The sequence below is a fragment of the Sceloporus occidentalis genome, unplaced genomic scaffold (assembly GCF_023333645.1).
Source record: "Sceloporus occidentalis isolate IW3139 unplaced genomic scaffold, rSceOcc1.0.p SCAF_10, whole genome shotgun sequence".
In the NCBI taxonomy this organism is placed as follows: Eukaryota; Metazoa; Chordata; class Lepidosauria; order Squamata; family Phrynosomatidae; genus Sceloporus; species Sceloporus occidentalis.
The window spans coordinates 21,996,016-22,009,170 of NW_028316990.1; the positions used below are offsets into that span (position 1 = coordinate 21,996,016).

General features: G+C 57.7%; 2 protein-coding genes across 2 annotated transcripts; one reads left to right on the top strand and one right to left on the bottom strand.

Annotated features, from left to right (window-relative positions):
- The first annotated feature begins 1,027 nt into the window (after positions 1-1,027).
- Positions 1,028-9,995, top strand: MATCAP1 (microtubule associated tyrosine carboxypeptidase 1). Its single transcript, XM_089540286.1, has 7 exons — positions 1,028-1,212; positions 2,063-2,763; positions 3,596-3,739; positions 4,341-4,473; positions 5,843-6,148; positions 6,834-6,931; positions 7,258-9,995. The coding sequence occupies exons 2-7, from the start codon at positions 2,155-2,157 to the stop codon at positions 7,420-7,422; spliced, it is 1,455 nt and encodes a 484-aa protein (XP_089396412.1). The 5' UTR covers positions 1,028-1,212; positions 2,063-2,154; the 3' UTR covers positions 7,423-9,995.
- A 209-nt stretch (positions 9,996-10,204) lies between these two features.
- Positions 10,205-13,133, bottom strand: LOC149306141 (cytosolic iron-sulfur assembly component 2B-like). Its single transcript, XM_089540287.1, has 5 exons — positions 12,914-13,133; positions 12,724-12,803; positions 12,510-12,635; positions 11,960-12,005; positions 10,205-10,461 (listed from the first exon to the last, which is right to left on the bottom strand). Exons 1-5 carry the CDS (start codon positions 13,065-13,067, stop codon positions 10,364-10,366), a joined length of 504 nt encoding a protein of 167 aa, XP_089396413.1. The 5' UTR covers positions 13,068-13,133; the 3' UTR covers positions 10,205-10,363.
- Between the last annotated feature and the right edge of the window lie 22 nt (positions 13,134-13,155).

The following is a 13,155-nucleotide window of genomic DNA, read 5'->3' on the forward strand; positions in this document are numbered from 1 at the left end:
CTTCCGAGGGGCTGGCGCTGCGGGAGTCCCTTGTACCCTTTTCCCGATAAAAGCTCGGCGTTTAAAACTGCCCTTTGAAGGACTCTGGAGTTGTTGGGGCTTTTTTTGGGGGGGGAGGATGAGGCCTGTGGGGGGGCCTCGGGGGGGGGGAGGCCAGGGGAAACCCTTCCTCCTCCCCCCAGGACGCCCCCCTTCCCTCGGCACCAGTAGCATCAGACAAGTGTCACGACGCACTTGGGAACAGGGCCCAAAGGGACCTCGCAGCCCCCCCGTCCCTCCTGGGGTCTCTTGCTCATGTCCTCCCCCACCAGGAGCTCCTTCCCCTCCAAAGGGAGAAAAGGGGGCACCAAATACAGCCCCCAACCGGAAATCCCAAACGTGGGCCTGAGGGTCCCAGTCCGGCCGCGCTCCCTCATGAGGGACCGGGGGGGGGGGCTGGAAGGACCGCCCTGGGATCTCCCCCAACTGCTGCCCCCATTGCTCCCGGGGGCGGGCGGTGTCTTTGGGCAGGACCTCTGCCGGGGTTTGGGGTGTTTATGGGACACAGAGGAGGGTCAGAGAGAGGCTTTCCTTCGCCTGCTGCGGCCCGAAACCTTGTGGCCAAAGGGACCTCGCGGCGCCTCTGGAGCCCAAGGAAAGAGAGCCTTTGGGGGCAGGGTCCGGCTCCTTCCTCGGACAAAGGGTCGCCCCAAGAAGCGGAGGCGAAAGACCAGCCGAAGGCTCCAGTGTCAAACATCTGGATGAGATCCGGACCCACAAGGAGGAGGAGGACAGCCCTGACCCCTTGGCGACCTTCTTCGGTCCGAGTCCGGGAAGCGAGGCGGGGGTCCGGGAACCGAAAGACCCCCCGGCCCCCCTCGGTCCTCGGAGGAAAAAGGGAGGAAGGAGACCCCGCCCCCATGAATCCACGGAGGGAGGGGCTTAAGGCTCCAGGAGGCGCCACCCAGACCCCCCCGCCCCTTTCTCCCTCGGGGGGGGTCGCTCTTCCTCCGGAGGGGCCTCTTTCTCGGGGGCGGGGCTCAGGGAGGGGGAGGACTTTGCCGGAATCGACTGAGCATGCGCCACTCCTAAGAACCCCCCCTCCACCGCAGCACCGCCGATTCGGGGGGGGGGAGCAGGCGGCGGCCTCGAAGGGAGGAAGAGGAAGAGGAGAAGGGGACCCGGGAGGAGATCCAGCGCCCCCCCACCCCGCCTCCTGGTCTGGCATCGCAGGTGGGCTTTGCGGCGGCGGCGAGGGGGGTCCCCAGGAACAAAGAAGGACCCCCTCCCGGCCTGCCTCCGTCCTTCGTGGGGGGTCTTGAAGAAAGGGCTCCTCTTTGGAGGGGCCTCGTTGCCCCCCCGCGGAGATGGAGCCTCTGGACGCCCCCTAGGAAGCCCCCTCCCGGCCGGGGCAGCGAGGGGGGGGGTCCGTCCTGGGGGCCTCAGTGGGCGCCGCTTCCCTCCGGGGGGAACCCCCTCCTTCTCCCTCAGGAATGCTTCCCTTTGGCAAAAGCTGGTGGCCCAAGAAGTTTGCCCCCCTCAGTGGCAGCCCCCTTGTCCCCCTTCTGCCCCCCCCGAGAGGAGCCCCCCCTTTCCCCTCCCCTCCCCCATTGTGATGCCAGGAGGACAATGGCCGCCCCCCCGCTCAAGCCAAAAGCCCCTCCGGCCCCCTGCTTTCTTCCCCAGGAGCCCCTGGGTCCCTTGGGAGCCTCGGAGGCAAGTGGGGCAGCTGAGGGGGGCAGATCCCTCATTTTGGGGCCCGGAGTGGCGGGGGCGGGGGGCTGCCTAGTCTGTCCATTGTCTCTGGGAGGGTCTGGCAGCTGCTGCCATCTTCTCTCTCTGAAGAAAGCATCCGCCTTTGAAACGAAGCCGCTGCTTCTGGGGGGGGGCATATGGGGGTTGGGGAGGCAAAGCAGGAGGGAGGCCATTGATTTTCCTTACCAAAAGCCTTGCAGGGGAGGTTGGGGGGGGGCAGGCATTGGCGTTCTTTCCAGACTGGGGGGTTGGTGGCTCCTGCTCTCTTCCTGGCCCTTTTCGGGGGTCCTGCCAGAAGACCACCTCTTTCTCTTCCCTTTGACCACAGGGTCTCCTGACAGCCGATTGACCGAGCCGCTGACCAACACAGACAGGGCTGGGCTGATGGAGACGTGCTGAGCCCAGCCCCCCCAGAGCAAGATGGTGCTGGACTCCGGGTCTCCGTCCTTTCGCCCACCTCTGCCAGGCCTGGGGGTCTTTGGCCCAGACCTGCCTCGGGGGAAGGGTACCCAGAAGGCGGACCCCACTGCTTCTCCCCTTCCGTATGACGGCCTCCACCGCCGGCGGCTTCACCCCTTCCTCTCGCCTTCCCTTTCTCTGGACTCGGACTCTTCTGGTGCAGCCGCTGGGGCCCGGACCAAAGCGGCACCTTCCAAGGCCAAGGCCCCTCCAGGGAGTGGGCCCCCAAGTGCAGGGGCCCCAGTGGCCCTCAGCCTCCCGTCCGTCCGGACCGCCCCCTGCACCTGGATGCGCCGCAGCGAGAGCATCAGTGCCGTGAACCGTAGGGGCCGGGGCCGGGGCCAGATCCGCAGCGCCAGCTCCCTCCCGCACATCCCCAGGGCCAAGGCAGCAGGGGGCAGGAGGAGCCCATGCCTGCTGGTGGCCCTGCGGCCGGCCAACGTTGAGGAGGAGAAGGCCACCTTCTTCCGGTCCTCCTTCACCTACAACCCCCAGTTTGAATATGAGGAGCCGCTTCCTGAAGCCGTGCTGGAAAAATACAAAGAGGCCTCAGGACAGTTTATCCCGCAGGTGAACAGAGAACCAACAGACCCACTCCTCTCGGTCTCTCGTCTTTTCCTGGCCACAGCCTTCCACTTTCCTGGCTCCTTGCCTTCCTTTGTTTGTTTGGGGCACGTCTCTGGCTCACGCTGTGATCAGCGATGGGGGTGCAGTATTGGGGGGGTGAAGCTCAGCTGGGGGCACTGGGGACCCTATGGGTGCTGCCAACTGGGTTGGGAAGAGGCAGGGTCTGCCCCAGGTCCAGGTAGCTTTCTGGCAACTTGCTGAGGAGCCGGAGCCTTGAGGGTCAAGAGCCCTTGGCCTATGCAGCCTCTTGCTGGGTGAGGCTTTTGGGATGGGAAGCAGAAGCATTACCTCAACAACTGCAGGCTGTTGAGGCCTGTTTTGACCAGGAGCATTTGGTTGCCCATTTGCCTCCCCCCAAAGCCCACTTGGGACTGCACCCTCCCATCAAACCTGGGCCGGAGCCTCCACATCCCAAACCTGCATTCAAGTTTGCAAGATCTCCCCTGTTTTACTTTCAGGACCAAACACCTACTTATGGGGCAAGGGTCTTGTGGAGGGATTCCTAGTCCTGCAAAATGCCAACCCATGGGGCTCCTGGGGAGAGGAAGGAGGGCAAGACACAGAGGGGAAGCTGAACCCACCCAGCCATGGGCAGTCTATTGGCAAAGAGGCTGCAGCACTTTTGGGGGTCTTTTGGAGGAGGAGTTCAGTCTCTTTCAGAGCCTTTAGGACTGCAGTGGACTGAGCCTGGGGGGGTGTCTTGGGTGGCAGGCTGGCCACTCTCCCACCAAGGCTGGTTTTGTAATGAATGTGCGTGTGTGCATGTTTGTTGCAGGCTCTGGGGATCATCCGTGCTGTCCTGGAGAAATACGGCACTTACGAAAATTTTGAGGCATCCAACGGGGGGAAACTCCTCAGCAAGTGCCAGATCTGGTCCATCGTTCGGAAGTACTTACAGAAGGAAGGCTGCTCTGGAGAGGTGAGGCTGCTCTGGGGCAGAATGGCCAGAGGTGTCTTTCTGGGGTGGCCCAAGGGCTTCTTGCCCACCAAAGTCCCAGCAAGGCTGCTTGGGAGGATGCTGGCCTGGCATGCTTTGTCCAGAGCCTCCATCTCAACCCAGGGAGACCTTGTGCAACTGAAGGAAGTAGCTGCCTGGATCACATTATGGGCATGCCCTCCATCCAGACTGCTTCTGGGCAGCCACATTGACTCGCATTGGCTCTCCTGCGCCTGCACTGCAGGTGATGGATGGAGGGGTACCACATGAGTGTAGACATGGGTAGGTGCACTGACCAGTTGTTGGGGCTGGTGGTGGGCTCATTTGGAAGGGCAATGTGGACCTGGCAGGGGGAGGGCACTTGTATATCCACAGGACAGTGCTGGGGGAGGCCAGACAGGACCCTCCATCCTCCTTGCCTGCCCATCCCTCTGTGGTGCAAGGCCTCATCTGGGCTTTTTGCTCAGTGTTGCATTTTGCAGGGGTGTCCTGCCTACCCAGTTGCCCCCAGGCCCATGGGGCTCCCTGGCTGGCTCTTTGTCTGCCCTGACAGTTCAGCCACCCTTCCTCTGTCTTTTCCCAGGTGGTGGTGCAGCTCACAGAGGACCTCCTTTCCCAAGCGGTGATGATGGTGGAGAACAGCCGCCCCACTTTAGCCATTAACCTCTCGGGGGCTAGGCAGAACTGGCTGGAAGGGATGCTGCGCCATGAAATAGGTCAGGGGCCCCAAAGATGGAAGAAACATCCTCTCTGGGACCGGGGGGGGGGGGGTAGAGAAAGAAAATAAAAAAGCCTTTGGTCTGTGGTGGATGGGGGGCAATAGATGGATGTGGGGCGGACAAGCATCTTGCATGAGGTGGGGGTGGGGGTGGGAGCGGTGGCTGGGCTCTGGGCTGGGGGAAGGAGCCCCTTGGGTGGACCGGGTTGTGGGCTTTCCCATGGGTCTGACTGCTCTCCCTTGAGACGGTCCTCTATCAGCACAATTCTGCTTAATGGGCTAATATTTCTATTAGGAAGGTTTGGCAGTAATGGAGTATTAAAGGCCAAGGAAAGAGGCTACTTAAACTTGTAAGTGAAAAGGATCCACCCGGATCCCTCCTCCTGAGAAGCTGCTTCCCTTTTTCTGTTCCAGGATCCTATTTCCCCCCGCAGTCCTGATCCTCAGTGAGAGTCCAGTTGGAAACCTTCCAGCAAACAGCTTCCCCACTTGTTTAGTTTCCTTCCCAAGAACCAACTTCCCTGGGGCTTAAGGCAACCTTCTTTAACTCACTACTATCTTAATGTTTTGGACTACAACCCCTATCACTCCCCAACCAATGCTTCTTCGGGAGATGGGAATTGTAGTCTATAAAACTGGAGGGCTGCGGGCTGAGGAAACTGGGTTTCCTTTGGTGGCTTTTTCATTCTTAAGCCACCATATGTGCTTACCTAGGAGTAAAAGCTACTGAATCCATTAAGGCACTTGTTCCCATGGAAGAAGTGGGAGAACAGAGCAAGAAATGGCTGAAAGTGTCCCAGCCCCTACCATCATCCCTGGAAAGGCTGTGCTTTATGCTCTCCTTTATGTGATATAGGATTCATGACTGGGTGTGTGTGTGTGTGTGTGTGTGTGTGTGTCTTGGCCCTTGGGAGGACTCAGGATTGGCAGTGAGGTTCAGGTCTTGGTCCTCTGACCTGACTGGCCCTTCAGCGCTTAACCTCTTGGTGGTAGCTGCTCCTCAAGGGGGTGCTACTCAGAGAGAGGGGCAACTAGCCTTGAGGGACCTTCTGCCAACTCCATGACCCTTGCTGTTTTAGTAGGCATTGCCTCTCACACCATCATCTCTCTTTGTGCGCATGAGGACTAGTACCTTGCTTTCTGATATAACGCTACCACTACTGCAGGCTCCACAGGAAGCCAAATACCAAGGACCAGCATCAAGTTTCAGAGGAGGGGGCTCCGGTTAGACGCTTACTGTGTCTGTCTGCATTTGATGGGTTGATTGGCAGAACCCGCTGGCAGCAGTATGGTCTGGGCAAGCAGCCATCTTGTCCAGGAGGGAGGGATCCTGTGGTGACCGACGGCCTCTTCTTGCCCCTTCGCAGGCACTCACTACATCCGGGGGGTCAACAACGCCCGCCAGCCCTGGCACAGCCCCGAGGGCCGCCAGCAACTTGGACTGCAGGCTGCCAACCCCACGGAGGAGGGCCTTGCCAGCCTCCACAGTGTCCTCTTCCGCAAGCAGCCCTTCCTCTGGCGAGCTGCTCTCCTCTACCACACTGTCTACCAGGCCAGCCGACTCTCCTTTGCTGACCTCTTCCGCCAGCTGGAGCCCTTTGTGAAGGACCCCGATGTGCGCTGGGAGTACTGCGTCCGGGCCAAGCGGGGCCAGGCCAACACCGCGAGGCCTGGTGAGGCTGGCTGGTGGGCGAGTGGGTGGTGGGCAGATGAGGGTTAACCCAAGAACTGAAGGACCAAAGTGGTGGGCGAGGCAGAGCCAGCCAGAGATGGGCAGTTCTCTTTTCCTGCTGGTGTCAGGACTTTTTGGTACTACAAGGAAAGCCTTTGCCCAAAGTTCTGCCTAACCCACGGGAAGGAGGGGGCACAGGATGGCGTGTGTCTTTGTGGCCCATGGGCTGCTCTCCCCCAGACCCAGTGCAGCAGTTAAAGGCTGCTTAGAGGCCTCCACTGACATCCAGGGAGGTTTTTGGAAGCCTCCTTGGAGGGGGCAGAGTGGGGGGCAGCCAAAACAGGAATGAGAGGGAGGTGGGCAAAAACTGGGGAATGAAAGAAGAAGGGAGGAGGACACACGGGGAAAAGGCAAATGATGGGAAATTAGCGGAGTACGAAAATGGCAGAAGAACAGGTAGTGAGCAGAACAGAAACCCAGGGTAAACGGCTGGGATGGGGCCAGGCTGGTGATAGACATGCAACCCAGAGCAGTTGCCCAAGAGGAATGTCCCACGAGTCTGTGGCCACCACAGCAGGCCCACGGGCATTTCTGGCAATTTGCTGTTTGTGGGGTGGCAAGCACCCTCGCCAGAGAAGGGCGAGTGGACCAACGTTTCCTCGTTCCTTCCTTCTTTCCTCTTTCAGGCTGCTTTAGCAAAGACCAGGTGTACCTGGATGGGATTCTCCGGATCCTGAGGCATCGGCAAACCATTGACTTCCACTCCCTGGCTGCTCTGGGAAAGGTAAACATGTCAGTCATTCTGCCTGTGGATGCCTCGAGCTGGGGGGCTCCTGTAGGACTCGCCCAGATTCATCTCCAACTTGGGAGCCGGGCAGGTGGTTAGTGAGCTAAAGCATTATCCTTCCTCCAGGAGACCTGGGGGGTGTGTGGCTTTCTGGGGACCCCCTGGAGACCTTGCCATGCCTGCTGTGCTGCCTGTTGAAAGGGGATGGAGGGGCAGGAGGGCTGCCCCTCTCCACATGTCTGGCAGCGGGCAGGTCCTGGACTGACCTGTGAGGCTCACCTGAGCAGCGGCAAACCCTGAGGCACAGGTGCTCTACTCCCCAGGTGTCCTATGAAGATGTGGAACGCCTGAAAAAGGAGGGGGTGCTGGAGAAGGCCCGGATCCCCCACTTCATGCAGGACTTGGGGCGCTACATGCAGCAGCTAGATCATATTGTCACCACCAACTGTCTGGACGATGAGGAGCTGGAACAGCTGCTGCCAGACTGAGCTGGTTGGGCTGCCTTTGGCCCTACATGGGGCTGATTACCCCAAGATATGGGGCAGGGGGTGCTGCTGGAAAGAGTGCAAGAGCAGCTCCCAGCTGTGCTATTTATTCTGTATTTACTGGGTGCTTCTGGTCATTTGGAATCTAGCCCAGAACTGGTCTGGATTGCCACTTTCTTGCCCTGGGCTTCCATCAGACGGGCAGCTCAGAGATTTCAGAGCGGATGATAGATGAAGTCTTTGAGTGGAAGGGAAGCCTGGGATGTTTAACCATCCAAAGTTCTTCATTTGTGTTGGGGGGAGGGACTGGGGAGCATGCAGAGTCTCCTGGGGGGGGGGAGGAGGAAGGGAAAGGCCACCTTCTCCAGCCTCATGGCTAGGAAAGCTCTCCTTTGACAAGCAGCAAATCCAAGCTTAGTGTGGCCATCCTTAGGGAGCTGGGGGTGCAGCTGGGGGACTCCTGGCCCCAACATTCTCCCTGGTTTTGACCCCAGCACACACACATACAGACATATACAGACTGCCCTAACTGCTGGCCTGACTGCCTGCCTGAAGTCTTCCTTCCCTCTGCCAGAGTCCCTTCTGGGGGTGAGGCCATTGCCTTATTAAGACTAGTGGAGGAGATGATAACTCCTTGAAGGCCCACAGTTGCTGTTCTCCTTCTCCACAGTGTGGCACAGGGCAGATGGTAGATTCAGAGTCAGAAGAGACCGCAAGGGCCGTCTACCCCAGCCCCATTGTGCCATGCAGGAATTCACAGGCAAAGCACTCCCAAAAGAGGGCATGAGCCATTTCTTTCTTTCTTTGGAGTATTTATGTCCCGCTCTTCATCCAGAAACGCTCTGTTCTCAGAGCGGCTTACCATTTTTAAATTAAGACAGTTCCCTGCCCTTAGGCTAAAAAGACATGAGGCAAAAGGAGAAGGGAATGGTGGTGGGGAAGGGATCAAGTTCAGTGGTGGTTTCCTCCTTCTGGGCCCAGGGCCATGGCAGATGGACTGGAAGGAAGGTTAGGGCCAAGCGCTCTTTAAAGGACTCCAGAGGACAGTCCACCACCTTCAGAGGCAATCTGTCCCCCTTGAACAGCAAGCAGATAAGTAGAATCAGAAGCAGTGCTATGGAGAATTGTATAGATTTTGTTGAAAGAGTGAGGCAAGAGAAAAAGAATGGTCCCAGAAATGCTGCTTCTGGAGGGCTTCACGATTCTGTGGGTCCTCCTCTTGTATGTCTATTGGGGGGGTGCCTTTGGTGAGTTTGCAGTGAGCCCTATTCCTCCTCCTGGGGATCAGGGGTTAGGCAATGCCATCCAAGGGGTGGAGAGTGGGGAAAGGAAAACAGCAACAGGCGATTGCATATATGTGCAGGATTCTGGTGTATTTGAATGGGGCTAGTAATACCACAATGAAAGGACCTGTCTCTTCTTCAACATTATTTTTAGACGGGCAAAAGGATGTGACAACCTGTGAAGTTAAGGAATTTCATGCTCCAGCATGGGATGAAAGCAACTTGGTCTCCCTGCCCCATTTTGTACCTCAAGGGCTTAGAAAAGGCGGCATGGAGGATGATAGCTCTTACAAAGTTGGCTTTTGCCCAGTCCAGCTTTCTTGGCTGGCAATCAATAGGCGAAGCAGAGGCTTCATCCCAATGCCTCACCTGTCTCTTTCCTAGAGGAAGGTGCTGCCCATTGCAGACTATGCACCCTCCCTTTCCCCCTGCATTAAGGAAGGAGCCCTGTATGTTTCAAAGGAGGAGTTCTGCCAGCAGCAGCCTGGTCCCTGTGCTCAATTGTGGTGTCAGGCATGTTTCGCCAGCTTAAGTGCTTGGTTTAGAATCGGATTTGCTTCTAATGAGGTAAGAAGGACCTTGGAAGGGCAGAGGGCGCTTGAGGGCAGAGACAGGCCCATTGGCCAGAGACCCATAAGTGAAGTGTCCATCTGAGGTGCTGGGGTGGGCAGAGATGCCAGCAGCTGAAGGGGGGCAACAACCAGTTTTGAAGCAGAGGAGAAAATTGTGAAATCCTGGTGGTGCCTCCAAACATGCGGCAAGGGGAGGTGATGCTGGCTGAAGCAAGTGGGGCTGAGCCATCAGACCCCCGGGTTGTTTGGCAGGGGGAGAGGAGAGGATGCCAGACCCCTTTCAAGTGCCATGATTCTGGCACACTTGGGCAGGCATTGGGGGCATATTTTCCCACCCTCTTTCCTGCCACTGGGGCAAAGAGACAGGCAGAAATGTTTACCGCTGTGTTCAAAGCCCTCCTCGAGCCCTACATAAACATGTGTGGGTGGGTGTGTTGTGTGCAAGTGTCTTGGCTAGCCATGGGCAGAGGATAGCTTCCAGCTGCCCACCTCCAGTCTCTTCCCACAAGTCCCAAATCCCAGTCTCCCGCTGCCCACGGGTAATTTTGCAATGGGCCTGTGTTGCTTGCTGAATTCCCTGTTTCAAAGGCACGAAGTGTTAAATCCCTCCCTTCGCTCCCAAGTGGGACTCAGATCTGTGGTTGTTTCTCAGTGGTGGTAATTGTAATGGCTCTTGAGCCCTGTATAGCAAGCAGATTATGAAGCTCTGTCAATGCTGAAATCTGATTCTGAAGTTATTTCCAAACATCACTAGTGCAAATATTAAAAGGAGATTATAGGCATGCTAGTCCCCTTCCCTATTTACTGATTCCCCAATGGACAATGTGGCCCTGATCACAGAACGCATGCAGGCTTAGAGCGCTCTGATTCCAAAATGTTCTTTCAACAAAGCACCAGTTTTCATGGTACATCTTCCAGATGAGGCACACCTAAAGTAGTGAAGACCCTTTATTAAGCAATGCAAAAGAATTACAATTATCTCAGGAAGACTGGAGTACAAGCACAGAATACCAGCCTCCAATATAAACAGAGCTGAACACGAGTCTCGCCTGCCAGCTTCACACAGACATGCACCGCGACACACATGTTTCACGGCCGTCCAGACAAACACTGGTTCACCACCTCCAACAAATGGCTGTTTTCCAAGGCAGCAGCTACTCTCTCTTTGTCTGCAAGTTGCTTGTTTACTGGGGAATAGAATCGCATAAGAGGTTAGTTAAGACACACATAGCCCACTCTGCTGGGCTAAATGCTCAGCACAAAGCCCCAATTCTTTCCCACCACATTTCCCTGGAGACCTCCCCAACCTCCCAGGGCACCATGCGCACACAGTCTGCCTCTGGAGAGTGGTGAGTAGCCCAGAGCAGCTATGAAGGCGCTGCAAGGCCTGACTGTTAACCCTGCTTCCTTTGCTCAGCGGCTCTAGCATGGAATACATCTTTTCCACAGCTTTCCTTGAGCTGCTGCCAATTAAATACTTCCATTTGAGGAGCTGATTTGCATTTCTATTGTCTCAAAGCACATGGCTTTGTTCTTGGTTACTCTGAACCACTTTTGCACTTTTAATGCCCTCTTGCCCCCTCCCGCAAATCATTTTTTGATTTCTGCAACCCAACTTTGTTTTAAATATCTTAAATCATTTTGAACCATCACCAAACCCTGTTTCCTCTCACGCTGATCTCCAGACTGTTCTGAGACCAAGCCAAAATATGCCAGGTGCTGTGCAGCCCTCCGCCTGTGTGCCTCCCTCCCATGGGAGAGCTGGCCATGCATTCCCCAGACCCTTGACCCGTTTTCAACTCCCAACAGGTCATTTCCTCTGAAAACAGTTTTCTTGATCACTCCCAGCGAAGCAGCAGCGGGGTACTTCCCATTTCTCTGATGAAAAGGACATCTCAGGGACGTGCAACTGCCCTGCATTCTAAGCTTTCCTGCCCAACCGCACTCAGAGAGCAAGCACAGTGCACAAGGGACTTGGGCCTGGGCTCACATCCCCACCAGCCAGCCATGATGCTGTCCAGCCCCCTTCAGCCATGCAGGCATACACAATCTGAGCCCTCCCTGTGGCAGATGACCATCCAACCTCCGCTTAAAAGCCTCCAAAGGACCATGCTCCCAGGCAGCCTAGCCCACTATGAACGGCTCTTAACCTCAAGACGGTCTTCCTAATGTTGAGGAGGGATCTCTTTTCCTGTGGCTTGCCTTCATTGAGACTCTGTGTCCTATTCTCTGGAGCAGAAGATGAAAAGCTTCTTCCACCCTCTATATGAGGCAATCATGTCCCCTCTTAACCTTCTTTTCTCTATCCTAAACACACCTAAACTGCTCCTCACAGGACTTGGTGGTTTCCAGACCTTTCGCCACTTTGCTTGCCACACTCCAGATTGTCCACATCCTCTTTGAACACAGGATTCCAGGTGAGGCCTGACCACAGTGGCATAGAGTGAGATAACCACAGCTCCCAAAGGTAACAAAATTATCATCACCAAAGAATACGGTGAGCCTGATTGCAAGGCAAGAAAGGAAGACTCAGACCCGGAAAATTCCCAGTCTGGAAAATCATCCAGCGACCTGAGACTAATTTCAATGGCACTCAGTGGATGATCCTCCAGGAGAAGAGGGGCACAATGCAAACTGGGAAGCGAGCGCAGGCAAGGCCTCGGGGGTCTTGTGGCAAAGGCTTACCTGCGTGCTCTGAGGCATGAGTCCCATGCGTAATGTGGACATCCACCTGGACAGGAGGAACAGCGCCATGAGCGAACACTCTCATCACACGAGGTCACAACAACTGCAAACATGGCTTCCTCACCTTCAGCAATGGCATTTCTTAATGGGGGCTGTTCTGACCCCACAAAGAATGGCACGGATTGCCCTCCTGCTGTAAGGGTCCGGACAGCATTAAGGGCCACCTGCTCTCTGTGCCCTCGGCAGGCCTGGATTCTGGAGCAAACAGACCAAGGACGGAGGCCTCTCCTGGAAGGACGGCTGGGCGCCCCAAAGCCACCCAGGGCCACGCTTCCCAGGGAAATGTTGTAAGGATGAGCCCCTTTTCTCTTGCAGGCCCACCAGCCCCCCCCCAAAAAAAACCTCTTGGCTGCCAATGGCCCTCGTCCTCCAGGAAGAAGGGCCTGGGAGGCTGTGGCCGGTGAGGGGCCGAGGGGCCCAGCCCTCTGTCTGGAGGCAGGCACGGGCCCCAATGGCCCCCCTCCTCCTCCCCTGGCCCTGGGGGTCTCACCTTGAACCTCTCCGGCAGCGAGCGGATCAGCTTCACCTTGATGGAGAGGCCGATGAGGGTGGCCATGCTGCAGTGCGGGATGGTGGGCGTGAACTCCACCGAGACGGTGCTCTCCGCGTCGTTCGCCTGCGAGGAGGAAGGGAGGGAGGAGTGGGCCCCTGCGCTGCGCCCCTCGGCCCTGCCTCCCTCCCGGGGCCCCGCCGGGGAGACTCGCCTGCACGCGCCGGGCCTCGACCACGCGGAGCTCCTCCAGGGTCAGCGGGTGCTCGGGGTCCTGGATGGCGCGGATCAGGTCTGCGGGTCAGGCCTCGTCAAGGAAGGCGCAGCGGCCAAGGCGGGCGGGAAGGGCTCCCTCGCTCCCTCCCCGGCCCCCCAGGAAGACCCACGGAGGAGGAGGAGGATACCGAAGACCTCGCGGGCGTCGATGGCGTCGGGCAGGCGCTCGTCCTCCTCGCGGGCCGTGAGCGGGCGCTCGCCCTGCCGCCGGAAGACCAGCGGGTTCGCGTTCTCCAGGGGCCCCGCCGCCGCCGGAGCCGCCCCCCGCGCAGGGCCCACCATCGCCGCCTCCTTCCCGGCCGCAGGGGAGCCACTTCCGGCCGGACAGGAACCGGAAGCGGAAGTGCGCCCGGCCTCTCCTTCCGGCCCG